Source organism: Varanus komodoensis, unplaced genomic scaffold, assembly GCF_004798865.1.
Source record: "Varanus komodoensis strain SLA01 unplaced genomic scaffold, ASM479886v1 scaffold28, whole genome shotgun sequence".
In the NCBI taxonomy this organism is placed as follows: Eukaryota; Metazoa; Chordata; class Lepidosauria; order Squamata; family Varanidae; genus Varanus; species Varanus komodoensis.
The window spans coordinates 10,131,665-10,158,954 of record NW_025335727.1 but is presented as its reverse complement, the minus strand read 5'-3'; the positions used below and the strand labels follow the sequence as shown (position 1 = coordinate 10,158,954).

The 27,290-nt window shown below is 43.3% G+C and overlaps 1 protein-coding gene across 1 annotated transcript in view; it reads right to left on the bottom strand.

Moving 5' to 3' along the window:
- WDR49 (WD repeat domain 49) overlaps positions 1-27,290 on the bottom strand; it is a 108,826-nt gene that overhangs the window by 8,013 nt on the left and 73,523 nt on the right. Inside the window, exons 13-18 of the mRNA XM_044434567.1 lie at positions 25,209-25,396; positions 22,650-22,847; positions 17,578-17,762; positions 9,129-9,238; positions 7,810-7,956; positions 669-838 (exon numbers count right to left, since the gene is read on the bottom strand). Of these exons, the coding sequence (XP_044290502.1) occupies positions 693-838; positions 7,810-7,956; positions 9,129-9,238; positions 17,578-17,762; positions 22,650-22,847; positions 25,209-25,396 (974 nt within the window). The 3' untranslated portion in view covers positions 669-692. The remainder of the gene's footprint in view (positions 1-668; positions 839-7,809; positions 7,957-9,128; positions 9,239-17,577; positions 17,763-22,649; positions 22,848-25,208; positions 25,397-27,290) is intronic.

Sequence of the window (27,290 nt, the reverse complement as noted above, 5' to 3'; positions counted from 1 at the left end):
ACGCTGGCTCCCTCAGCTAGGAAACGGAAATGAGCAACACCCTCTAGAGTCAGGCATTACTGGACTTAACATCAAGGGGAAACCTTGATCTTACCTTTAACACTTTCAAACATTGCTTGTTTGCCTGACCTTAGCTGGTGTATAATGCATGGCCCTGATTCAGAACGGGACTACAAGTGATCCAGGAAGGAGATGCTAAATATTTCCCATTTGCACCCAATTTCCCCAAAAATCCATACAGAAAGGTCAGTATGCACACTCCGTTGACTTCCTTGCATTTTAAAGCCATTGCTGCTTGCTCTCTCCTGGAAAAAGTGAGGTTATTTCTCTTATTCCTGATAGCTGAATAACTGAAACTTCCCCCTGCCCTTCTTTCTCTACAAGACCCATTGCACTGAAGGAGCCTTCTTTGTCTCTTTGTACAGCCCTCATTAATTTCGTAAGGGTTGAAGCAGAGAACTTCCGAGTAGGCTGTGGCCTTTTCTGTCTTTTATCTAGGAAAACTGAACCTCCTCATTTGCTTTTAGCCATTCCTCCTACAATTTCTTAGCCCCTTTATCAGCAACATTCTTCTGAATGCTTTTTCCAGCTCCCCTGCATCTTTCTCATGGGGTCTCTGGACCAAAATCTGTCTCATCGTAATACTGGGTAGTACCCATTGTTCCTACCTTCCTTTTGAAGCCAATTCCAATTCACTTTCCTTTCAACTTCCCTTGGTTTCTTTCATTTGTTATCCTCCCTTTGGGACATATTTCCTCACACAACTGCCTTGCTTTTTTTTCACGGTCCAGAATTTCTTTGGGAAATAAGTTCTTTTCATCAAATGCAGCTTTCAGGCCTACAGAACAAAACAAAAAACAAAACATGATTCTCATTACAGCTGGCCATACTTGTCTCTTTCTTTAAAGGACCATGATGAATACGAAAGTTAGAAAAAGGAGAGACACAATTCAGAACAAAGTCTATTTACTGGTAAATCTTTTGTCTAGCTTTTTGTAGATTAGATATTTCTATATGTCCATCTCTTATACTAATACCCTTTTTTCTGCAAGAAACCTAAAGTGGATGGCATAAGCCTCCTCTCCCCTTTATCCTCACAACAACAACCCTGTGAGGAAGGTTGAACTGAGAGCCAGTGACTGGCCCAATGTCACCCAGTTAGTGGGGTGACTAAAATTCAGACCTCCCAGCAATTAGACCTAACCACACCATGATAGCATGCACACATGCAGAGAGAGAGAGAGAGAGAGAGAGAGAGAGAGAGAGAGAGAGAGAGAGAGAGAGAGGGAGGGAGGGAGGGAGGGAGAGAGAGAGAAGCATATGTATAAAGGAGCCCACTTGCTGGCATTTGGTCCTGCTCTGCTAAGCTGTGGCCAAGAAAAAGATGGAATCATGCGGCAAAAGTGCCAGGTTTGATTCTTAATGTCAGCAACCATCAACCCCAGGGGAGTGGTTCAGCACCCACCCCAACGGCATCTACAAGAGCACCATGTATTCCTACCCCTTGAAATGAATGTTCGCCAGTCACTCCTAGAGGAGCAAAAGGCATTAGACAAGCCAGTGTTGAAGCCACCTGCCCACGCATTCGATGTTTGGTGCACTCCTTCAGAACTTCCTATCCCACATGTGTGCACATCTCTATCAACATCACGAAAGAGAAGGAGCTAAAGTGCAAGGGCGCCTCTCCAGCACACCCTTCCGCTCTGTTTTCCACACACACCTTAAACACTGAACATTTGCCAGCACCATCCTACTGGGGGAGGGAGCCTTATGGGAAGGGGGTTTTCCAAGACTTCAAATTAAGGGACTCCCCCAAACCAGCAGATGCCTCGCACCTGCGTGTGGATGGCACTGCTTTGGCCGCACACAGTAGTGCCGCTGACGTGAGCCGCAACAGAAAACTTCCTTGGTCAAATTTCCCAAAAGTAAAATTAAAATCAACACAGGAGCTGGGAAGCACTGGGAGCTACAGGAATCTTTATTTTCCAATCTAAACATGCTTAGTATTGCACTGTAAATGTGCAAATAATGCTCCTGACCCCTGCCGCCCATCTCCTAAATCTTCCCCCTTCTAACTGAGTCACCTATAGGCACAGGGATGTCTCTCTCTAAGTAGGACCCACAGTAGCCTTGGAAACACTCATCCTCTACAAAATTGGGAACCGATCTTGTGAAGTAGCAAAGCAGCTGCCTTTCCCACTTGTATATTATGAGTACCCTTCCATTTGGAAAGGAGAGTGGAAAGATGGAAAGTACATCACACTCTGACATGCAAGGCAAGTTGCTTCAGTTAGAACTAATTTGATCACTGTGCAGAACCATGATCACATCCGACAAGCAGAAATAAGATCCTACTGAAGCTTTTAATGGATACAAATGGAAGGAGTTAACTTGGAAGCACACCTGGTTTTACCTCTTCTCCAACATCCAAAATTCAGGAGGATTAATGAGAAAATTCTGAAGCACTTCATATAAATTTAATAATAACATTTTAAATCTAAAGCTCCTAAGGGGGGAAGGGAGAAATCCAGCAGTCTGGAAAGATTAATGACAACAAGGAAAATCAGCATTTTGCCACCTGAGATCATACACCTGGCTAGTCAAGAAAGTTCTTTGGGAATTGATCCAACTTCCAAAAGGATTATATTTTAATTTTTTAAATTGCTTGTAGGAACCATGTAGGGGCTGCCATAGGACAGTGCTGAATCATCAGCATAAGCCCCCATTTAATTCCCTTTGTGTTTCCCAGGGGGCTTTCGATCTAATTCTCAGTTGCTTGTTATCTAGCTTGAAGATGCTTTTTCCTGCATCGAGTCAGAAAGTGCTGATGCTGAGATATGAACATAGTATTTCTGCTATGCCAGCTCCACTTACACTGACGGTCTGTGCGGGATCTCAGTAGGCAAAGATACCACAGTCATATGGGCAAACCATTCTGAGCTGGATATGTGGAAAAAAAGAAAGAAGGTCTAATCCTGCCCAGGAGCCCAGTAGTGTTGATATTTCAAATTATTGTTACCTTCTTCTCTGGGGAATGAGGATTTACACAGCTGCAAAACTTAACCAGACTTGGTTTCCTTCAGAAAGAGAGGCTTGAGACGTTGTGCAATGTTTGAGTTTATATACAAAAATACATTGTGAGCACAGGTGGAGGTGCACATTTAATGCTCCAATGGACAGCCAAAGTCCATTGTTCATACCAGACTTCTGGAGAGAGCAGGCAACCTTCCAAAATGTTATTAGCTTAACAGAACCCAAAATCAGTTCTCTGTCTCTCTCTGTATCCAGAGGAGGCTGTAATCTCGTGTAACCCTCCTGGGTTTTTCCACTACATTTTTTTCTTAGTATGTAAAATCCATTAAAGAGAAAGAGATGTAATACCTGCATAAAGCATTCTAATTGGTACCATTAGTGATTTTCTATCTAGAAGCACCCTTTGTATCCAGATATCATTCTTGTTCTTTTCTAACAAAGATTCCTGTGATTACAACAGAACTAGCTAGCAGGAGCTTTTGGAGAGAAGGGCACATTTCCTTCAGGCATTTTCAGCCCTTTGATAAGCTCAAAGAAGATCCTTTAACATTTAGACCCCATAGAACCTCATCACTGGAGCATCGCAGGCTATGGACAGAATATAAGATCCTGGCCAAGCACAGCTCCATTCACAAAAAAATCCGATGGGAAAGCCATAATATCATTTTACTTGTTGTTAGCATCTCCTGGTTCTCTGGTTTGATATCCAAGTACAGGCCATACAACAGGACAAGCATTGTTTGCTAACTGAGGACAAAACTAAGGACAAAACTAGACGAGATGGTGGGAGTTCTTTGACACTAGCACTCCAAACTGCATCTCCCAAGCTGTTGTTATGTGATGTCAAGTTGTCTCCAACTTACAGCAACGCAAGAGTGAAAGCCCTCCAAAATGCCCTAAGACATCCCTGCTTAGCTGTTCCAAATTCAAGACTGTGGGTTCCTTTATGGAGTCAATCCATCTCATATTTGGTCATCCTTTTCTTCTGCCTTCAACTTTCCCTAGTAACCCCCCCCCCCTGCAGGGGTCTTGCATCTCCCGTAGGTTCTTCTGCTGCTGCTGCTTCTCTCCTCTACCTCCTCCTCCTAAAGCTTAAAGGCATGTCTAGGTCAAATGATACATTGGATCAGGAAAGTGGGCCAGGATTTTCTCTCATGCAGCATTATCCTTATCTAATCCCCCCATTAAAAAAAAAAAAGCCCTGCTATTTGGGAAGCTAGGCATAGACCCGCAACTTCATGTACAGTGGTTCCAGCAACCAAAGGCCATGCAGTTGTGGCTCTGGTCACAGGCTAGAAGGACCTAGAGTGCTGCGGCTGCCAGGCACCACCAGCTTCATGTGCTTGTTCACCACCGGTGATACAGGTTGCTCACAGGTTGCTCATATCGTAGGATCTTCGCATATACATTGCTGAAATTCGTAGAAATTCATTACGAAAAACAAAGCAAAACAGGGCACCAATGTCTATAAAATCTGCTAATTTCTATGTATTTAGTAAATATTTTATATATTTAATACTTAATGAAATATCAGTGTACTTCACATAGAAATCCAAGAGATAGCACAAGTGCAGGAATGGCTGCCCCAGTATGCTGCTCGGCCTGCTGCCTGGGTGCTCACAGTTAAGGGGTCACTTCAAGTCCCCCCTTCTTATTGCTCTTTACACTGACCTGCACCAGACAGTCTTTCAAACAAAGTCTTTGAAAAGAAGAGGACTGCCCTTGATCAGTAAAACAACTCTTTGTGGATGGAACTTGCCCCTAATCTTATGTCAGAAATCACCGCTTCCAAAACGGTGAGTCCATTCCACATGGTCGATGGATCACTGATGATGTACTCACAACATGCATGGCTTCCACAACCTGCATAAGCACCATCAGCTGTCATGCTATTTGGATCCCCAGTGGAAATTTTCCCCTGGCATAAAGATGCTTCAACACAAATTTGTTTGAAGCAGTAGAGCGACAGTTCCAAAGAAGAAAAGGTTACAGTGACAGATATAGTGGTGCGCCTTTAACCACAGTCTAGATCCAAAGCACCGGTTTATACAATACAGGCAGAGAACGTAAGCCCTGGGATCCTCCACTAGTCCTGCCACGTGAATGCAGTGAGGGGCTGGGCTATCCCACTCACAAAGGCAGCAGCATGCTATGGTTTTTTCATAGAATTCTGCCCCTCTTTTGATCAAGCAGCCTCAAAGAGAGCGAAAACAATACAGTGTCAAGCAGCTGTAAAGGGCAGGCCACGAAAGAGTAGCAAAAAGAATGGCAAGGATTTCAAATACCATTAAAAGTATAAGAGAACATGAAAGCCTTCAGAGCCAGAAATCCAGTTCAATCTCATACCTGATGCTGAGAATATAGACCTCAAAGATCCTGTCAAAGCTCCTTAAAGACCTCCAAGGAGGGACAGCGCCTCACACCTCACGGAGGTAGTTCCATTGCCAAAAAGCTTTTGTTGTGCAAAGATGTTTCTTCATATTCAGCTGAAACTCACCCTCCTGTAACAAGTCTGTTACATCTAACCTTCCTCTCTGGAGCAACAGAGAACAACTGTTTGCCCTCTTCCATGTGATGGTCAAGAGTGGTATCATCTCCCCTGCTCAGGCTTCTCTCCTCCAGGCTAAGCATACCCAGTTCCTTCAACTTTCCTCAGAGTACTGGATTTCCATACCCCTGCCCATCTTTGTTGCCCCATCTCAACTGATTACAACTTGCCTACACCCTTCTTAAAGCATGGTGGTCTGATAACTATAGAATAAAATGGAGCAATTACTTGTTATGACAGGGAAGCCAAGGTTTTGCTAATGCATGCTAAAATCATATTAGCCTTTTTTTTACAACGGCATTCCACTGCTAAATCAAGCTCAACTTATGATTTTCTATACCTCCAAGATCCTTTTCAAGTGAACTAGTGCTAAGCCAGATATCTTCCAACATAGCAGCACCCTGTCTGGGTCTCACCACAGAAATGTGTGTCTCATGTATTGTTTGGTGACTTTCCATAGGTGTTTGGTTGGTTATCATGGGAAAATGGATGCTCATCTAGATAGGGCTTTGGTCTGATCCAGCAGGGCTTTTTCTTTAGTCTTATGTTCACAGGTACCCAGCCTTTGCAGGGCCACTCTAGACAAGGGAACTTTGCCTTCAGAAGAAATCATAGCTGGTGGGCCAATACATGTAAGAGAACCAAGTCCTTTAGATAATCCAAATGATGGCCAGTGAGGACCTGCAAGATCAAAATCAGCACTTGGAAACAAACTGAGAGCTGGCCATAGCATTTTTTTTATAAAATATGTTATTTGCACTGATCTGTACCAGTAAAAAAGGTGGGAAAATAAATCTGACCACAGCTGAAGTTTTGATTGCTCTCCAGATACAGCCCCAGCATGTCGTACTTCAGACATGAATGGTGCCATCTCCGATAAAGGATGCTGCGGGTACCACCAGCCAAAGTTGGTGAAAGGCACTGCAGGCTACAAATTCTATCTTACATCAAAGTGTAGGTTTAAAAGCATCCCTAAATCATAAGTCTCTTTAAAGAAGAGTCCAAACCCATCCAAAAAAACATCAAATGTCACATCACAGATGTGATAAGTCAGAAGCATTAGGCCTTATCCAATCCATTAACGACTCCAAACAGTTATCTAAGACTTCTACTCCTACTTGCACAAAGCAAGATACTTTGTACCTATGTAGTGCTAACAGATGAGCAACTGTGGCTGATTATTTGCAAAGAGCCCCACTGTGGTGTGTTAGTTAATGAAGATGTGATGTTTCTGACATCTCTGCAGCATCCAGTGGAGATGTAATTCATGGACCCATCTAGTTCTGAGTGCAATTTGATGACATGGAGTAAGAAAGCTCCATGAATACATGGTAAGGCCATCCTCCTGACACATCTATTATACCAGCGGCATGTCTCACACCAGCAAAGCAGGACTTCTACCACCTCCTGTGGTCCTTCAGGCAACAGTCCTCAAATACACAATTTCTTTACAGTGGAAAAAAGGAATAATCCTTCTCTCCCTAAGCGGGTCTCTTCACCACCTCACCAAAACAAAAATTGCTACCCTGTGTAGAAATTCACCTTCAAGAGAGCCTCCCATGGGCTCCAGTGGGAGGTTTCCCCAAACCTGATTCCCACATCAGGGCATTTTATGGAGAGGAGAAATTGACCCTTTCCTCTCCAGCAGGGAGTGAGCACCACCCCTCTATTTTCTTCCTCTGACCCAACCTGAAGAAAAGCTACCTGATCTCTGCAGTAGCATTCATTAGCCATGTGCTCACCATCCTGTGAAGGTACTCACAGGTCCAACCCCTGCTGGTTGCCCCCTTCTATCCACAAGTGGAAGGAGGGAGGTCTAGCATTTGCTCTATGTCATTTAGCACCCTGGAAAATTCAAACCTAACACTCCAAACATGTAAAGGCTAACAGGGACAAGATGTAGGGTACGAGGAACTTGAATGTGGCCCCACTTTTCTTCCCTTGGTAAACCTGTGATGTTTGAACACCCAAATAGGGTTTCTGAAATAGTTTTCAGTGCTTGCTCATGGGCCATCACAAAGTTAACAAGGCAGTTCTTATTTACAACATTAGATTCTATGATTCTTGTGACTTCCAATCTTGCTGTGTTCATTTGATCAGCACCAGGTGCTAAATTATAGAGTTTGCAGTTACTTTTACCACTTTTTAGGAAATAAGCTGTTGACCTTTATTTTTGCCCCTCTGTAGCAAGAGCTAGAGTAATGAGAACATAATGAAGCTCTACTTACTTGCTGAAAGGGTAGGCAGCTTTAAATCTTCAGAACACTTCTCTGCTGACTTTTCCCCAAAGTATTTGTCAGGGTGCACAAGAATGTCAAGCTCATTCATATCTGTCGTCTCCTTCAGGGCTTCAATCTTTAATGACCTAAATACAACTTTTCAAACCAGAGGATTATTCCAAATGCAGAAAATAATTTCACATATCAGCACAACTGCAATGGAAGCAAAGCTAATTTTTCATGCCTAATCGTACTGTGCCACTTGTGAAGCTAAGAAATATTCAGAGAGCTGGATAAACACAGATATGTATGTAGGGATACATTGGCAATTTATAATCAGTTAGGCCAAAGAAAACCCACAATCTTCTGCATGAAAAAGAAGAAAAGAATCTTAATTTTAATTAAAACCTTTTCAAGCAAACTAGACAAAAACCGTCATTTACGGAAAATGAATGCAATTCTTTTCACTCAGGTGTCCCATCAAAGAAACTCTCTGCCTTGGACTTCCAATCTAATCTTAGTCTGAAATTCAATTAACTGATGTAGTTCACCACCCACCAGGGATTGACAAAATTGTTTCATTTCCATAACATTTACATGTTTCCAAGCACAAATTTATTTCATCAGTGTATATTTGTGTGTGTATGTGTGTGTGTGAGAGAGAGAGTGAGAGTCAACACAAAAATGTGCATGCATTTTCATCTGTGCAAAGATCAGTATGTAGACATTTCTACAAATATATCCAAGCAATTTCCCCAAAGATAGGCTTTCCTTCTGCACTGTTTTCCCAAATGAATGTATGTTTGCATACATTTTTTTGCATAGGAGAACTGCATCACAAAGTCTACAAAAGTGAAAGGACAACAGCCTTCCATTTCACACATGAGATCAGATTGTGCAATTTCAGTCACTTCAGTTTAACTTGTGAAACAGCCAAATTTGTCCCTCCATCTCTGTGGCATCCTTTTAGGGGCTTTTCAGCTATTTCCTTCTTGTGGCAGTAGGACTGAGATTAAGAGATGCCAAGAATAGCATTCTATGGAGCATATGGAGGTTCTTTTAGAAGGGAATGAGCAACAACCCACTACATAAATGGGTATCTTTGAATGGGACATCCCATAAAGTTCTAGTTCTGCCATATCTTCCCCAATAATTTCAAGAGATTTGCAAATGCATCGCTTTAAGGACACAGATCAGCTGCTTCTGCTGAAATGAATGAGGTTAGCAATGCGCTTAAGAGCTCTGTGTATGCACCAAAGCATGTGTGGAACTCTTCATCAGCACAATAAAGTCCAAACATTGCTGAATTCATTAAATAAATTGCATACCTGTTGGTTTTATCCCAGCAATTCGATTGAAGAGGGTAAATTTTCTACCTTTCTGTGTTTTTCTCTCTCTGTAACTTTTTCCCAGTATTGTGTTATTCCATATATTCACCCTAGGCAGACAGAGATCAGGCAACAAAATGAACATGACTCAGTTTGATTTTGTATTTGCCCCAAACTGCTCTTCTGTGTCCAAAGGAGCATGACTTTTAAAGATGTGCCCAGTGTTTACAGTTAACAAGATAACAGAGTGGTGGGATTAGAGGGCAAATTGAATGTTTACCCTGAAGTGGAGTTCACTCTTTATTCTTCTCAGTTGGTTCAACAGGGCAGAACAAATCAAATGACTGAATGAAATGAAGCAACAAAATGAAATACTTCATAACACCAATTCTGAGATTTGTATAACAGCCAATCAGAAGCCCTCAGGATAAGGAGGTCCATCTTACATTGCATATCATGCTGTAATACATGCTAGAGTGAACCATAACACAGGGAGAAAAATATCAAGGGAGAGTAATAAAAGAGGCCAGTGTTTATTTAAATATTACTAACACATTTTTACTGGTTTGTGATGGGAACACTATACAGATTTACTTGAAGATAGTCTTTAAAGATTTCACTGAGACTTACCCCAGATAAATGTGTACAGGACTGCAGTCTTAAGGCACAACCTTATGCAAGTTTCAACAGGAAAAAGGGCCTATTATTTCCAGTAGTTGGGCTTTTTCTTCCTAAACTCACAAAAGATTGTACCTTAAATTAATTGTTTAATCAGCTGATGGTGTAGTCCTATGGTTCAGGTTCCTACTTTTGAGACCACAGAGAGAAGTACAATGGTAGGGAAGGGATTCAGGAGCAGAATCTTCTAGCCCTGACCCTCACAACAGCAATCTCAGAAGAGGTGGGAAAGGGGGCACTCTGATGGATGAAGAGGTGGGACAGGAGGAGTGAATCCACTAGATCCACAAGCCTCTTTGAAGCCCATTCTACCCACTTGAAGGTAAGTCTGTTCAAAGCCCCATCTAGAAGTAACCAATATCACCAAAGGAATGGAAAGGTTCAAAGACCTTCATCCTTCTCCCACCCTACTGCTGTCATCAGCAGAGCACTGAATAGGCTCTGTGCTTGGAGCCTTGATCAATGAAGAGCACAATACGTAGAACTGTGGTCTACATCTTAAGTAATACGTTGGACAACTTTTAATTGATGGACAATAAGTGAAGGATGCAACTGCTTCTTTTTGGCTTCCTTCTTTGAAAATTAAAATGGTACTCACATTTTGCAACAGTTTAACAATAAAAAACCTAACAATATCCATATTGTTCAGTAACCCAGTAACCATAATGATCCAAAAGTGCTTAAGGAATAAAAAATGCTGTTAAAAGGAAAAGCAAGGAAAGGAAAACAATATTCAAGAGTATTTCTGTTCCTAACAATTAATGGTAGCTTTCCATGAAGACTGAGGAAGCCATTCTATAACGAGCAAGAGCATGCCAATTTATTTAATTATTCAATTAATTATAGCCCACCTTTTTGTCACAGGCCTCAGTTCACAGTTACAAATCTGAAACAATCATAGGGAGTCATGAAATCAGCTAACAGCTTGTTTGGAAAGCAAGCTTTTTACTATTTGCTGAAAGGCACCCACTGACATAGACAAACTTGGCCCGCAGTCTAGGCCAGGGTTAGCAGCATGGTGCCTGCCAAGGTACCTTAATTTTCTCACTTATTTTTAATTAACACATTTTCTTACCAACTACTGGGATTGCTATGAAATAGTTCTCTCGTGCTGCTGAAAATGTTGGGTTCAAAAGAACTTGTTATTGTATTGGAGATCGGAACACCCCTCAGGGCAGGTTATTCATCTTTTGCCAGGCTGCCCATGGCAGCCATTTTATGGAGGTACCCAGGACAGTTTTTCAAATTGTCAAAAGTATCTATTGCCCCAAAAGGTTGCCTACCCAGATCTAGACATTGTAGTAGAAAAAGCTCTGTGCCACATTGCCACCCACAAACTGTCAGATGGTAGCAGGGACATCCCCTACGGACCACTCACAAGATAACCGAGAGGCAGGATTAGAAGTCAAACAGAATGTTTTCACTGACAATCTGCAGGGTCTCAGCACAGCTCAGCCCTGTGCATATAAATGTAGCCAGCTCATGAGATGACCTCATCTAGCGCATTTAAAACCAGCACTCTGAATTGAGTGCAGGAGAAGATTAATCAGTAGTGCAGATGGAACAGACCAGAGTGATATGCTGAAGCATCCCAGTTAAGAGTCCAGCTGCTGTGTTTGGAACTAGATGAAATTTCTGGATGTCTTTCAAAGAGAGCCCCATGCCAAGTGCTTTAGAAAAACCCACCCAATAATCCAGCCTAGATATATCCAAGGCAGGAATCCCCATTGCCCAGACCAGTGATCCAGTCTGAGCCAGAAGGTTTTCACAGTGTTGAAGGAATATTGTCTTTGCAAGATTAGCTCTTGGAAACTAAGATTTCCTTGGCCGATCTCCCTGTAGCTTCTTCCTTTGCCCAGAGCTATGTGCAGGCACATACCTATCCAGTGTTCCTCAGGTGAGAACTGGATTCAGGATTCTAAGAGTGCTTGAGCAAGACACCTTCAATGGTCTTCTCACCATCATTGTCATGAACTGCTACCATTCCTCATCCTGCCTCATTATCTTCAGAGTAAAGCCTAGTAGGCTGCAACATTTACTGCTCCTCTTTCTAACCATCACTAGTCTCTGGACTAGAGCAAGAGGCGGTGAGGTGAACCAAGCCAGAGAAGGGGAAAAGCAATTCCAGGGGCTCTTGTCATTGGGGACCTTCTGGGTCTGGTCCTTCATGCATAGCCTTGATGGTAGCTCTGCCATAGGTTACCAGTTCCAATTCTATTGAGGGCTCGAGTCTCAGTGGATGTATAAAAGTAGCAGCCTCCTCATTATTTGCATGAAAAGATACATCCAGTCAGGCCAAGCAAGAAAATATTAGCAATGTATAATGTTATTGCTTTCTGCTAATTCCCTGTTCCGAAGGTGCTTCACAAGTGGCTTTTTACCCTGCAGATTTTCAAACAAGAGTTGCCTTTATAGAGATACTTTCAGAACCAGCCAAGGGTGGGGGGAGTTGAAGCAGGGGAATAGAAAAGCACTGCCCTTGACATCTTCTTCACTAATTCTGGTTTCATCAGAAGCAATTGTAATAGCTATAGTAAATGTTCATATTAACCAAAGAGCCACTGGGCAACCATGTCCACGAGCCTCAGGAAGAGAGCAGGACAGGACAGTCGTCTCCGGAGAGCGTGCCACAATGTTGTCCATGCCATCCCTGGGATCTGGGCTGGGGAGAGGGAATGGGGAGAGGCTTCAAGCCCTCTGCAAGTCACAAAATAAATTCAAAGAGCTGCATGCAGTTCCTGAGCCTCAGTTTGGTCACCCCTGCTATATACTAAAAATACCTGATTCTAAAAATCTTCTGGGAGATGAAGGAATAAAGATGTCCACTCTCAGCTATTATGTTCAACTGAGCTAGAAATAGAAACTGATTGGACGGACGGATGGATGGATGGATGGATGGATGGATATAGATATGAGTGGGTGAGTGGATTAGTAAAAATCTAGCAAATTTAGCTCCAGTCTCATTAGCAGCATGATCTTCTTACAAAGTTCCACGCAAACCTACACCTAAATAAAGATAAATATAACACATGAGCTAATTTTCAGCAAGAACCTTGTATAAAAATAAGATCTTAAATTTATTTTTAGTAGGAAGTATATTTTCACACTCCGGCACTTTATAACCTACTTCTGTTTTGTTAGCACAACTAAAACAGTACCTGCAGTCACTCTTTTTAGGTCTTCCTTATATGAGGAAATATGATATTGGAAGCTTTTTAGATTAGAAAAAAGGCAAGAAAGCAGGATAGAGGTATTTAAAACTACATGTGGTGTGGAGAAAGTAAGGAGACATTTTTCTCCCTGTACTATAATACTAGAACCTGGGGTCATCCCATGAAGCTGTTTGGTGGGAGATTCAGGACAGATATAAGGAAGTCCCTCACACAGCTATAGCTAAGCTATGGAATTCATAGCCAGCCATGGAATTCATAGGATGCTAGGGGTTAGGAATCCATTGTGGGGTTAGGAACCCATCAGCTTTCCTAGGGCCAGCTCCCCAGACTCTGGTTCACTTTATTGTGGCTGTGAGTCTGACTTCCTGGCAAGCACACTCAAAATTCACCTGGCACTCTCCAGGAATCACACCCCACATGACCACAGGGCAAGAGGCATCAGGTGCAGCAACCTTTGCTGCTGCTGTACTTGACATGGAAGAAGGTTGCCAGTTGCAACCTGAGACCAGGCTGAGCACTAGAAGAAGTCTGCAAATACTAGCGGGATGGATTCTGTGGGTCTTCCTCATAACGCTAGTGATAGCTACCATCTTGGATGCCTTGAAAGAAATGCATGGGAAAGAAGGGTCTCAATGGATATTAGTCCTGATGGCCATAGGCTGCCTCCAAAATTGGAAGCAACGTGCTGTGCAATGGCAGTCTTCTGCCTGCATGTGTGTGAGAGGAGACGGCCGTTGCATTCATAGGCCTTTGCTCCGACCTGGCCCCCCTCTTCTTATGTTCTTCTGAAGAAAATTGGTGGCCAGGAAGCCAAAATACAGTTGCTACTGGCATGGCAACCGGAGGGGGAAACAAGGGAAAAAGGAGGAGGAGGAGGAGGAGGAGGAGGAGGAGGAGGAGGAGGAGGAGGAGCTCCTCCCCTTGGAGAAATTCCATGACGAGATTCCACATCCCCAATTTCTCAGCCTACAAATAAGGCAGAAATTTTTGAGAAGATCTTTGTGCACAGTTTTAGTTTCAGGCACAGGATTTGCTCCAGTTTGCCTCATGCTCTAATTAAGCAGTCTGCTAACCTGACTATTTAGCAGTCCCAGACATTGCAACCTTTCCTTTCTTAGCATAGGGGAATTGCTCCAACTCCTTGATTATTTGCTTGCCCTTTTCTGCAACGCCTCCAGCTCTTCACTATCCTTTTATAGTTGTGGTGACCAGAACTGTTCACAGCATTCCAAGCCTGATTGCACCATATAGATTTGCAGTACAATACTGGCCGCTCTATTTTCAGTTGTTTCTAATTGTGCCCAATGTGGAATCTGCCTTTTTCACAGTGGCTACACTCTGGTATATTGTTTCATGAAGCTGTGCCTAACAATTGTAACTTCTCTGTCTTGGCAAGTCACCGCCAGCTCTGATCTCATCACTGTATGCATGAAGTTGGGTTGCTGCCAACAACATTCACCAATGTATACTTGCTTCCACTGCATTTGTCAATTTTAATGCCCATTGCCTCTGTTTGGAAGATCTCTTTGGAGCTCAGCCTTCTATAATTCCAGGGTATTGAGGGGGAAATAGAGAGTCTGCCCCACATATGCACACACAAATCTTAGAAACATAGAAACAGAGCAAGTCAGAAGGGGTCTCCCAGGCCATCCAGTCTGACCCCAGTCTCCAGATGGCTCTGCTCATGACATGCCCACTATGTGCATGTCCAGCCTATCCTTGAACACCCTCACCGATGGGGCTTCAACCACCTCCCGGGGAAGCCCATTCCATACCCTCGGGGTACTAACTGTCAGGAAGTACTTCCTGGCATCCAAATTGAACCTTGGTTCCTTGAACCTGGCTCCGTTGGAGCACATCCTGCCTTCCTCTGCAGGAGAGAACAAGTCTCTACCCACCTCCATGTGACACCCCCTCATGTACCTATATCTTGCCAACAGATCTGCTCAGAGTTTCCTTTTCTCCAGGCTGAAGAGACCCAGTTCCCTCAGTCTCACCTCAAATGGCTTTCCTTGCAATCCAGCCACCAACCTTGTGGCCCTGCGCTGCACTGACTCCAACCTGGCTATATCCTTCCTGTAATGAGGGGCCCAGAACTGAACACAATACTCAAGCTGCGGGCGCACCAGAGTCGTGCAGAGTGGTAGTAATCTCTTGATCTAGAAACCATGCTTCTGGCTGTGCAACCAAGAGTGGCATTCGCCCTCTTGAGGAGAATTTGGAGAATGTTGGGGAATTTTCTTCAGAGGATGCATTTTCCAGAGGAGGGTGGGAAAAAGAAATAAATCTTCTGGAAAATTGTGTGTCAGGCCTTCCTGAAACAAGGGAGCACCAGAACTCCTATTGCACCAGTTACTACACCAAGTACGCTGTCTGGATCCTGCCCTGTAGCTTTAGTCAGCATCTTTTCTAACCTGATTCAGAAAACTGTTGGTGAACAGGGTTGGATCAATGATTCCTTCAAGCACTGTGTCTGCACACGAGGCATACATTTCTTTTACCCAAGCTTATTAAAATGTTTAATAATACAAAGGCTTCATTATGTTACTTCAAGGAAGTTATTTAAAACTGAGGAAGCACTTAGTCGAAGTATAATTTTACTGTTCTTATGCTTGGCTATAGTATACATTACAAAGGACCATGAAAGATTTATCCATTTTGCAATATATGAGCTCACTCAGAATCAAAGAGCTTTGCACCTCTAACCTCTCAGGCATCGGAAGTGCAAAATTAAACCAATTTGTCATTAAATCTATTCTTGCATCTTGCTGTTCTAATATAAGGAAGATATAAAGTGTATTTCTAAAGGAAAACACAATGCACTGCTGTAGATATGCCTACAGATTGCACTGCCACAGACCCTGCTTTTGTGTTTTTAATGGCCTGGGATTCAGACATCCTGTGGATGAAGATTTTCCTGGTATTTGGAAAAAACTTTGCATGCTACATTTCATCTTTATCAGGCTGCTGTGTGTCTAGAGCAGGTTGAGAGCCAAAAAACACCCCTACCTTTTATTGTACTCATTTGTTTCAGGTATTTCAAGCTTCCTTTTCAGTTTAAAACCAATTCCCAGAACAGGGAACAAAGAACAAAAGCAACAGCTTAAGAACCATAAAGATACAAAAAATGAAAAGACCATAAAAATGACCTACTAAAATAACCCAAATGGATGCATAAAATTCAGGAACGGAATTTTTTAAAACTTAGCAATGAAATAGCAGAATAAGATCATTCCATGTGAAACAGAATTACAAGCAGTGAGCAACAGTAACTGGCTACAAGGCTGAGACAAAAAGGGGAGTCTCTGGGAAAACACGGCATCGGCTGGGGGCAACTACCAAGAAGGTCTTTTCCCTGGAGCCCATCCCATATTCTCTGAAGAAAAGGGCACAGGGAGAAGGGTCTCTGAGGCAGACCTTGTCCCACAGCCTAGTTCTCTGGGTGGTGGGAGTGGTAAGGTTGTCATGTATCCTACTTTAGAAGGAACAGTCCTCTATTTGAAGTGCTCTCACAGGGCAGTTCCTGGTCTGAAACTATGCCCTTTTTGAAAGGTCATCATGTCCAAGCCCATTCTAGAGCCATAAGAGGCTGGAGCAGATGGCCTGAAGTTGCTATCCATGGCACCTGTACAAGAGATGAAGCAGGGTAACGCTGAGATAATCTCACATACTTCACAGACATCATGGCCATGATGAGGAAACCATGAAGGCTTCCCCAAACTCCTTGGTGGAGGGGCAGATGCTGCTGCAATGAGGATCAACAATGAGGATCTTCTCCCCCAGTAGCCTTATCAAGCTTTAAACATTAAAATGAACACTCTGAATTGTGCCTGAAAATGGATAAAAGCCAATGGAGCTGTTTCAGCTCTGGAAAGATAAGCCAATATCTTGGCCTCTGCTTCCCCTCCAGGTTCAGGTTCTGAGCAGTCTTTCATAGCCATAGCAGGCTCAGAAGAGACAGAAGAAAAATATTGTCTGGTTGTCCCCTCACTTGCCCAAGCAGTGGGGAGTTTCAAAAGCAGTCTTTATGAGTCACCTGCCTTTTGGAGAGAGAAGACTGGACACTTGCAGTGCACCTGCTCTACCTGTACGTGCACAAGCTGAGGAAGGATGAGCAGACCAGCAGTCAGCCAGACTGAGTTTCATTGCCCCAAAGCAATGAGTATTCACCCACAGCCACCTTCAAACACTGCCAGCCAGCTTCAGAACTCAATTTCCTGCCAAAAACACTTTGGACATCAAGGCTTGTTTCAACCAACACCTTCTGGTCATTAACATCTGCCATGGAAAGATCTTTAGCTAAACAAAAGTGCAGAGAAAAGGGCATCCCTTATCACTCTCATGCTAAATCTACTCCAGCATGCCCCCACCTTTGTTGTTGTTGTTGTTGTTGTTCCTCAAAGCTTTCTAAGTTGGGCCAAAAGAAAAGCTGGTGTCCAGGGACACCAACAAGACAAGAAATTCATTTCCTTGCCAGTCCTACTTAAAATATTGCCTCTGAAAGGAAGCTTCTGATAATTAGATACTTTGGCTCATTCTTAATAGCCTACCCTCTCAGAACTTGTCACTGCAAATCAGCTTTTAGAGAAATTGCTTACATGAATACAGAGTCATCTTTATCCTCTAAAACAGGTGCAACTTGTTCCAGAGGATTAGAGGGAAGATCATCTTTGAGAGAGGGCACAAAATTGTCCTTTTTAATGTTACTCTTCTCCTTTGTTTGGGGCTTGTTTTCTGCATTGGGGAAGGACTGGACATAACTTCCAATTCTCCAATGTCCTTCCTAAAACAGAACAGAGTGTAAAATACATATTAGACAAACATTGTATATGATATCTGCAAGACAGGATCACTTTTGTGCACCATTTTCTGCTTGGGAGGCCAAGGGCGTAGTCCTGTGCATGTTTCAACACAGGTTTGCAACCTGAAATGGACTAGGACAGGGAAAGGCAGATCAAGATCTACTGGTAAATCTCTGGGTGGTTTTGAGTAAAGCTCCAAAAGTTTCTGACCTTAATAAGAGCAAACAATAGTAACTATAACAAGAGCAGCAAACTTCTGCCAGGAGAAGCCTTCTGCTAATTGTTTTTTTGCTCTGCCTCGGTGATCCTCATCTGGGGAAAAAAACACTAGTTAGTAGATTTTGACCAGTTCATTGCCCCTTTTTAGAGTGCTGTATTAGAATCCCTGGTTTATGGTAATTCAGAAACAGACATGGACATCTTCCCCTGTATAGATCAAGAGATGTATTGATTGTTCCCCGCCCTTTGAGCCACCAATAAATGTTTGGCTGTGGTTGGTAGACCTCAGCATACCACTAAAAAGGCAAAATAGGCCCTTCAAGCTCACTGCTGGACTAGAACCTTCTCTGCCTTGCCATACAGGCTACAGAATGATCCTTCGTAGTTTGCTCTGCTATGTTCTGAAGTGTGTATTGGAACTACCAGGAAATCTCAATGGCAGGACCAGGAGAACACACATCTGGATTCACTTGGATGATGCTACGCATGGACTCAGCAGTTTATTGGCAGTCACCCTTCAGGCAAAGCCAACTTCACACCCTCATTTCCCCTCTTTGTCTCTACCCTCTGAGTTCCTGTGTTTCTACCTGTGTTTCTTATTTTCTTTGGAGTAGCAGGATCCCAAGAGAGAACTCATTTTCAGACCTTTCATTTCAGGTTCTGCTTTTGAACATCAGTTCACACCCTTTTGTGGGGCTTCGGGTTCAGGCTGTCTGGGAATAACAGGAGTTGCAAGACAACACATTTGGAAGGCACCAGCTTAGGGAAGATTGGTTTAAGGGATGAGCGTAGATCTCTCCATCTTGGATCAGCACACATTAAGATGGGTAATGGAGGGCCTGCCATTCCCAAAGCTGGTACAATGGATGGTAACACAGGAGGCTAGGTGCATCAGACTGGATGTATTTATTTTCTAGGCTCTCTTAACCCACATTTCTCAAGATTAATTGGACTAGAAGTATTGATAACAGTGGGGGTAGTAACTAATCCGTCAACACTGGGGGCATTCCACTGCCTTCTTAGGTGGTGGTCTTTTTCTAATTTTTACCATGGAGCCCAAATTGCTCTGACACTGCACTGCCAAGAAGGTTCACCAATTGCACGATGCCCCCAGTAGTCATTTCTGTTGTGGAGTGCATAAGCTCACCCCCAAAGACATGTTGCCGGCTCATCATTAATTACAAGCCATTTCAAGGAGACAGTCTGCTTTTGCCCCTGCCTGGTTGGCATTCATCAGACAAGGATGGCTGCTACAATTGGTGAATGTCAGAATTTGATCACTAATGCCTGATTCAGTCTCAGAAACTGTCATTCCTTCATGAGTTTTTCTTATGGCCCATTTGTTTTGTACTTCACAGAAAAATGCCCCAGCTTCCATCGCTACCGTGAAAGTCTGGAAAGTTGCTTATGCTCCAAGGACAGGGCGTGCTTCTGTCTCATGTAAATGGGGTGACCTTTACAAAAGCACAATGCATGAGAGGGCCAGTATATGAGGTTATTTGCAGCAAGGGAATAATTCCTGCTCTGTTCTTTCCAAGGCATTGTTGCGAAGATTTTTTCCAAGCTTGTTCAGTTCAGGTTGGCTTCAGTCAGACACATGTCACGTATGCCTGTACATTTGGTGGACAGATACTTTACCATGCAGACGTTCAAAATTCCTTTGTGGGTTCTCTTGTGCTTTTGCTGATATGATCATCCTTGGGCAACTCAAAATTTCTGACGGACTGGTACACAAGTGAAGGACCTGATAGCATGGGGAGGGTGATGGCTTCTCACTGATCTGACCTGATCTCATGGAAGTTTTCTCAGCAACACATGTCCTTCCCATCCCCCAGTCTACAGTTCCCATTTGGCAATGTGAATACATGAAAGCACACACACACACAAAGCAAAAAAGAGAGAGTGTTTTCAGGTTCCTTAAGTTTGCCCAAGGAAGATTGATGTATTTGAAAGTTGGTGCTCTAGGAGAGCTTTGTGGATCCTGAATCCCAACAGACAGAAAACTGAGTGGATCCTAGATTAAATCAAGCTGGAACCTGCCATGGGAACAAAAATGATGAAACGGTGGCTGTGTTACCTCAGGCACATTGTGAAAAGGCAAGGCTCACCAAATAAGACAATAATTCTAGGGAACATCTAAGGGAGGAGGAGGAGGACGAAGATGACCAAATACTAAATGGATCAATTCCACAAAGGAAGCCACAGACTTGAATTTACAAGAGCAGGGCTGTCAAGGACAGGTTCTTTTTTTTTTTCTTTTAAAAATTATTTATTCATTTATTTATTTAAAGCAAAACAGCAAGCTGAAATCGACGAATTTGCCCAAGGGAATTTGATACAGAGCCAATTTATACAATCAGCCTCCGAAATCTACCCATCTTCCTGTCTTTCAACAGTCCATAAAAATGTAATGCAAAAGAAATTCTTCATCTATACAACAACAAATCCTCCAATCACTTCAGATCCTCTGCAGCTTTCTCTATCTTTTCTAAACACCTCAGATCCACTTATCATGCCGCACATTCCTCTAACAATCTTCTAAACAACGTACTCCACCAGTCCAATTCTCCATCCTTCAATTGTTGGGTAATCTCTGGTAATCCCCCTCCCGAACCTACTACAGTTATAACTCTGACATATTCCCTGAAAGGCTCACTGACAATATATTCTTAAGATTCCTGAAAAACGTCTTTAATTCTATTAAAAAAATTCAGTGCATTAATATTAATTGAGAATATCTTCATTCTGCCTCTAAAACTCAGTCAGAAGAGCTCCGATGACTACCTCTTTTTCAAATCTGGACACGACCATTTTGAGGGCATTCATCCATAGGGCTGCAGTAAGTCAGAGGCAACTTGATGCACATAACAACTTGTTTGTTTGCTCATAAGTGGAGATTCAGTTCCTGTGTGAACAGTGATGGAATCATCTATTTCTGCCACTGTGGCTCCCCAGGAGGTAAAGCCAGACACTAATGAAGGACAAGCTTACTCATGCCAGGCTGGACTGCCGTGAAGTTTCTGGCAACTCGGAGAGCCTAAAGACTGACTGAACAAAGGCTGGCATTCTATTCTTCTGTACTGTGATTGATACATACATATATTTTTCACTTGTTAGTGTGAATGGGTTATTAGATATTTCCCTGCCTTGAGCAAGGTTATTTTTCAGGAAGGGAACCAACACATCAGGAAAGAAATATAATAAATACCAAAATATATCATCATCTTAAAGATTTCTGCCATTATCCCAAGATGCTCATATCTTCCGAAATACTATTAGCAGCCAGACCTTGGGTAATCACCCACTACTTTAATTTGCCTTCATGTGTGCTCTCCATGGCCTAAAAGGCATCTGCAAGATGGTGCTGGTACATTTACGTGTTCTTTAGCAATGGTATAGAGCAGGGGTCCCTGACATGATGCTCAGGGGCACCACAGCACCTGGAGGGCTTCCAACCATGCCTACAGAGTCCTCCACTTCCTGTCTCTTCAAAAACATACATGAAAACAGGGGAAAAGATGAGGACAGTCCTCTTTCCCTCCCTCCCAGCCTCTAGCCTTCTGTGTCTCGATTTGCTCCTCAGCTAAAATATTACTAGCCAGTTTCTTGGAAAACCATTTTGTGGTGCTGCCTACAGCAGTTCCTCCAATTCCCAAATGTGCCCATAGAGCCAAAAAAACTGGCGCTTTTTGGATCTATCCCTTTCTCTTTTTCTAAAGTATTGCAGTGCCTCTTGTAGAGGTAGTTACTGGCAGCAAGAGCAGTAAGCTCAACGTGAGGATAATTTTCTGCTCACCCTTTTCCCTTTGGCCCTGCCTTCCGCTAGCATGTGCCCCTTGAGAACTTCTCCAGATGTGGAGCCAGGTATTGGTCCATTTACCCCACAGGCTGAAGCAATTTCAACACCCCTGATTTAAGGCATCCCCTTCTGTAGGAAGAGTCCACCTAAAGCCTGGCAACAAAGCAGCAGCTTAGCTCAGAGAAAGGAAGTCGTTCATGGACAACAGGTGGAAGGATGACCTGGGAAGCAGCACCTTTTCCCTTACAGCATCCTACTGAGGTGGGTTGCTGGCCTATTTCCTCTTTCATCTAGAAGTCGCCCTCTCCTCCTTTTGTACCCACTAAATGAGATCTTCAGATTATGCCAAGCACTAGGTTTCCAAAACAACACATTTTTGGAGCACACATCCAGGAGCAGAACTACTCCAAGCTTATCTAAAAGGTGGGAGGCTCCCATTTCAAAATACAGGTTAGACATTAAGCTCCTAAGAGCTGGTACTTATCTAGTCCAGAATGTGAAATTATCTCAGCTTTATGCCTTTATTTAAAGAAATTACAACCCATCCAATTATTCCTTTGAGTTATCTGTGCTTTGAGGAAAGCATTTACCTCCCTGTAATTTCAAACATAGCCTTCAGCTTATTTGAAGGGGAGATGTGCCAAAGTCCTTGTGAATTGTCACTTTATGTATTTGTGGCAAGGGAGAATAGTCTGTGTGGAGAGCGGGATGCAGATTATATTTCTTCCCCCAGGGTAAGATTTCTGCAGGAATCCTTGACAACATGTGTTCTTAAATGATGATAATGAATGCAGTGATGAGGAGGAAGAAATAATCATGTCAAAAGATGGTAAGCAAACAGCATATCTACCTGTCCAAATATTCCACATGGAATGCCAGAAACGTCAGTGAGAACAATCCTGCAGTCTGTCGAGGCTGACAAGATGAAAAGGCAGTTATTTTGTCTGCAGGTCTCCAGACAAGTGATGCGGTCATCATGCGCTTGAAATGAACTGATCATAGTGGGCGGTTGAGTTACTACATTTTCTCCCCAAATAAGGCAAAAATCCTGGAGGAAATCAGACAGTAAACAAGGGCTGTGGTGATCAGATGGTTGCAGAAACAGAGCTTGCACCATGGGGCCACCTTGTTAATTGGCTCATCTCTGTGGCCTCTCGGTATGGCCACCTTCACCCACAGCCGCACCAGAGCTCCTTGCTTTTCCTGCTACAGATGCATGTGAACGCCCCAGCAGTGTGGGCTCAGCCGATCACACTCAAAAGTCAGCCTTCCAGTGCAGTGCTGACTGAACCATGCAAATCAGCTCCACTCACACGCGTGTGCCGGTCTTCATTGCTGAAGAATTGCTCTCTGCAAGCGAACCAACTGCCTCTCTACTCCATCATTCTTTTTCCATCTGCGGTTAGCCAGATACTTTCAGGAACCTCAGAAGTAAGACTGTTAGTGCAGTGTAGTGGGTAAAGTATTAGACATGGATTCTATTCCCTATTTGGTCATGGAACTCCTTGGGTGACTTTTGGCCTAATCTACTTCACAAAGCTGTTGTGGGGATAAAATAGAAAGGGGAGACCTGTAATTCACCTTGGATTCCTTGCCAAAAAAGAGACAAGATCAACATATAAGTAATAATAAATAACTAAATAAATGATGAATACAGACTTCCCTGTTTATATTCAGTGGAAATCTTCCTCTGAACCCACTGGAGAGCCAGTGTGGTGTAGTGGTGAAGAGCATGGGACTGGGACTCAGGCGATCTGGGTTCCAGTCCCCACTCGGCCATGGAGCCAACTGGGTGACTTTGGTCCGGTCACAGACTCTCAGCCCAACCTACCTCACAGGGTGGTTGTTGTGGGGATAAGGTGGAGAAGGAGATGTAAGCTGCCTTGAGCCCTTTGTAGGAAAAAGGCAGGATATAAATCGGGGGGTGGGGGGACTTCCAAAGCTACTGGCAGACTTATCTTGTATGAATAAATCTGAAGCAGTTTTGAGGATACCTAAGTAAGTGATCCTCACTTCAGCACATCCATCCTATGTGGACATATTTCTCATGACATGGATAATGCCTAAGACCAACATGTCACATGCCCCTTCCCCTTGGCAGTGATACACAGCGTGTGCATGTGCCGGTAGAAGGTATTTGTTTATCCGTTTATTTATATTTCAATGTATATGCTGCTTACAAGCAAGTGAATGGCTTACAAGCCAGATGTGTGCCACACAGTGGTGAACTGCAATTCTGGTAGTGCATGGTTTTACATCACACACAGAACTGTGTGCAAAAGTCCTTCCCCTGAAGGCATTTGTGCTGCATCCATGGACATAATAAAATAGAACCGAAGTAAAACCCAGCGGCAGCACAATGATTTAAAATACAGTAAAGTGTTTAAAACAGAGGCTGAGCCTGTGTTCTTTGAAAAATTCAGGGGATAAGAAGATCTTCACCTGGTGGTGCAAGGAATACAGTGTAGGTACCAGAGAAACCTCTCTGGGAAGCTTGTGTCACAACTGAGGTTCCACACCAGAAAAGACCTTTTTCCAAGCAGCCACACACCTCTCTTCTTTGGCTGGGACTCCCACAGAAGTTCTGCTGAGGATGATCTTAGCACTGGGCAGGTAGATATGGTATAAGATGATCTTTCCAATCCAAAGTCATTTATGGCTTTAAATGTTAATATGAGCTTTTTGAACTGGCCTAGACATGGACTGGCAGCACTGGCCTAATATGATACTTCTGGTCAGTCCCCGTGAGTAATTTCAGGGTAGAAGCTACTTGGCAGTGTCCTGCTCACAGGTTAGACATAGTCATAGTCATTCATCCAAACACTGGGGTGAATTCCATGCAATCCAAGAACAAAGTATGTGTGATAAAGACAGATGTGCACACTTTGAAGGGAACTTCTAAATTTGCAAATAACCTTATGAAGCTGCATTACATTGATTCAGCCTACTGATACCTCAAGTCCAGTCTTCCTCAACCTGGTGTCTTCCAGATTTTTTGAAGATCAACTCACATCAGACCCAGTTAACAAGGCTATTAGTCACAAATGTCAAACGTTGTAGCTCAAAACATCTGGAGGCAATTAGGTGGAGAAAAGTTAATACAGTCCACTTCTACTGTTGATTTTTACCAGTGGACACCCACGACATCTCAAAATGAGGTTTATCCTAGACCTGCGGCTTAACATTCATTAATTGGAAATGCTAGAGAATGAACTGGAGTTCAATTGCATGAAACATAAATGGCTTTCATCAGGTTTTTTTTTTAATTCTGAGCAATATAATTGCCTTTTTTAGAGTACTTTATGTGACACTAGATGATCAGTATTTGGACTTTTCTTTGAATAGGACCTTTATTTCTTTTCCAAGGGTGTCACCTCTGCATGGTCAATGTATCAATCTTTCATCTTACCTCTATGTTCCATATCTTCACCCATCCAACCAGATCCCCTGTAACAAGGTACTGGCTTCTTTCATCAACAGCCATGATAATGGACCCCACTCCACTGTGAGCCTCAAACTCTGCCAGCAGCCTGCCTCTCTGTGTATTCCAAAACTGGACATAGCCAGATCCTCCACAAGATACCAGGTTTGCTCCTCCTAAACATAAATGGTACATTAGAAAAGTTATTAGTCCAAACCTACGCACGAAAATCAAATGGAGGTATATGAATAGTCACTTTCCACAATCTTTGTTATTGTTCATCTGTTCAGTCACGTCCGACCATAAGCAATTTGACTATGAGCCAAATCTCACCACACATTTTGATCCAGTTTCACCTTTTTCAGCTGAACTATGTTCTGGTCTGCATCCTCTTTGATGGAGCCTAACAACCTTGCTCTTTGGTGACCTGGTTTTCTCTTGCCGCTGAGCATTATCTCTTTTTCTAATGCGTTTGTTCCCATAACGTGGCCAAAATAACTGAGTCTCAGCTTTGTTATCTTGCCGGCCAGGATGCGTCCAGTTTAATATGCTCCAGCACCGGCTTGTTTGTGGCTCCCACTGCCCATGGAATGTGCAGGAGCCTCCACAACACAACAGTTCAAATGAATCAATTTTCCTCTTATCTACCTTTTTCATTGTTCAGCTTTCACAACTGGAGGTTGCAATAGGAAAAAATATCATACTCTAGCATGTTCGAAATGTGTTGGTATGCAATTCCTCTCAACCTCAGCCAGAATGGCCTGGAGATTATGAAAGTCCAACACATCTGAAGGATGCCAGGCGGTACTTGCTCCAGTGTTTTGAGGGCCCTTGTAGAAGACACCCCCAATGCCCGCCCTCTTTCAGCAGGTCTACCAGCTGCTCTGGGTCCCATCCTCTTTCTTATTGAGATGACCACTGGTTTGCTTGACAGACAGAGAGCCAGGGAGCAACAGGGTAGTGGCAAGTGTCATTCTTTCTCACCTCCTCCCTTGTCTGGTCAAGCACAGAAGCCAGCCGGAATGGTGAAGAGGAAAAGCCAGTCCAGAGGGTTCTTGCCAGTGGGTCCTTGCTGGTGTGTGGGACCTTGACAGGCGCCCAGCTATGCAGCCACAGGGAAGGATGCACTAAGCTGTAATATAGTGCAATGTATGCAAATGTTTTAAACACAAAACACAAATGTTTTGATTCAGCTAGCTCGGTGCTCTCTGCTTGGCTGGCAGTGGCTGCCCATGATGTCTCATCAGGACCTTTTCCAACAACTGCCATCAGGAAAATTTGGCTGGAGGCTGAGCTGAGAGGGCATGTGCCTGCCATTGAGCTAAGGTGTCCATTTCTTCCTGCCTTTGGGACAGGTATAGGATGCACATCTTCCTGCGAAAGTCATGACTACATGTAAGGTAGAGTTGGACTTGGATCAGGGAAACCTGGTTTGAGCTCACTGCTGAACCATGAAGTTCACTGGGTAACCTTAAGCCCATCACTGCCTTCAAGATAACGTTCCTCACAGGATTGTTGTGAGAATATAAAAGTCACTCCCATTTTGTGCCTTGAGTCAATCCGGGGAACATAGGAGAACATAGGACACAAAGGTGATAAATATGCATTTTGACAGCACGAGTCCAAATGCAGGGAGTGGTGTAGAGGGAATGCAGAAGCAGCAATGCTGCACAGGCCTTAGTATAAGTTGTGGTTACTGTTAGCCTCATACAGGTGGAACATTCAGGATTTACCCACATTCTACGGTGCAGTGCTGCCATGATACACCAGAAACCATGTACTCATTGCCTTAAAACGCTTATTGTCCACCTTTTAGGAAAACACTTCCCATGTAGCATGCAAAATTAAAACCATAGAACATGCTAAAACAATCATAAAATCAAGATATCAGCATTTAACAATCGTGCAATCCTATGCATGTTTTGGCAGAAAGGGGGCCGTTTTTCTGTCTATTTTACCCTTAAACCATTATGAGTGCAACCCTGCACATTTCTGCTCAGAAGTAAGTCCAACTGAGTTCAATGGGGCTTACTTCCAGGAAGTGAGCATGGGATTGAAGCCTAAGCATTT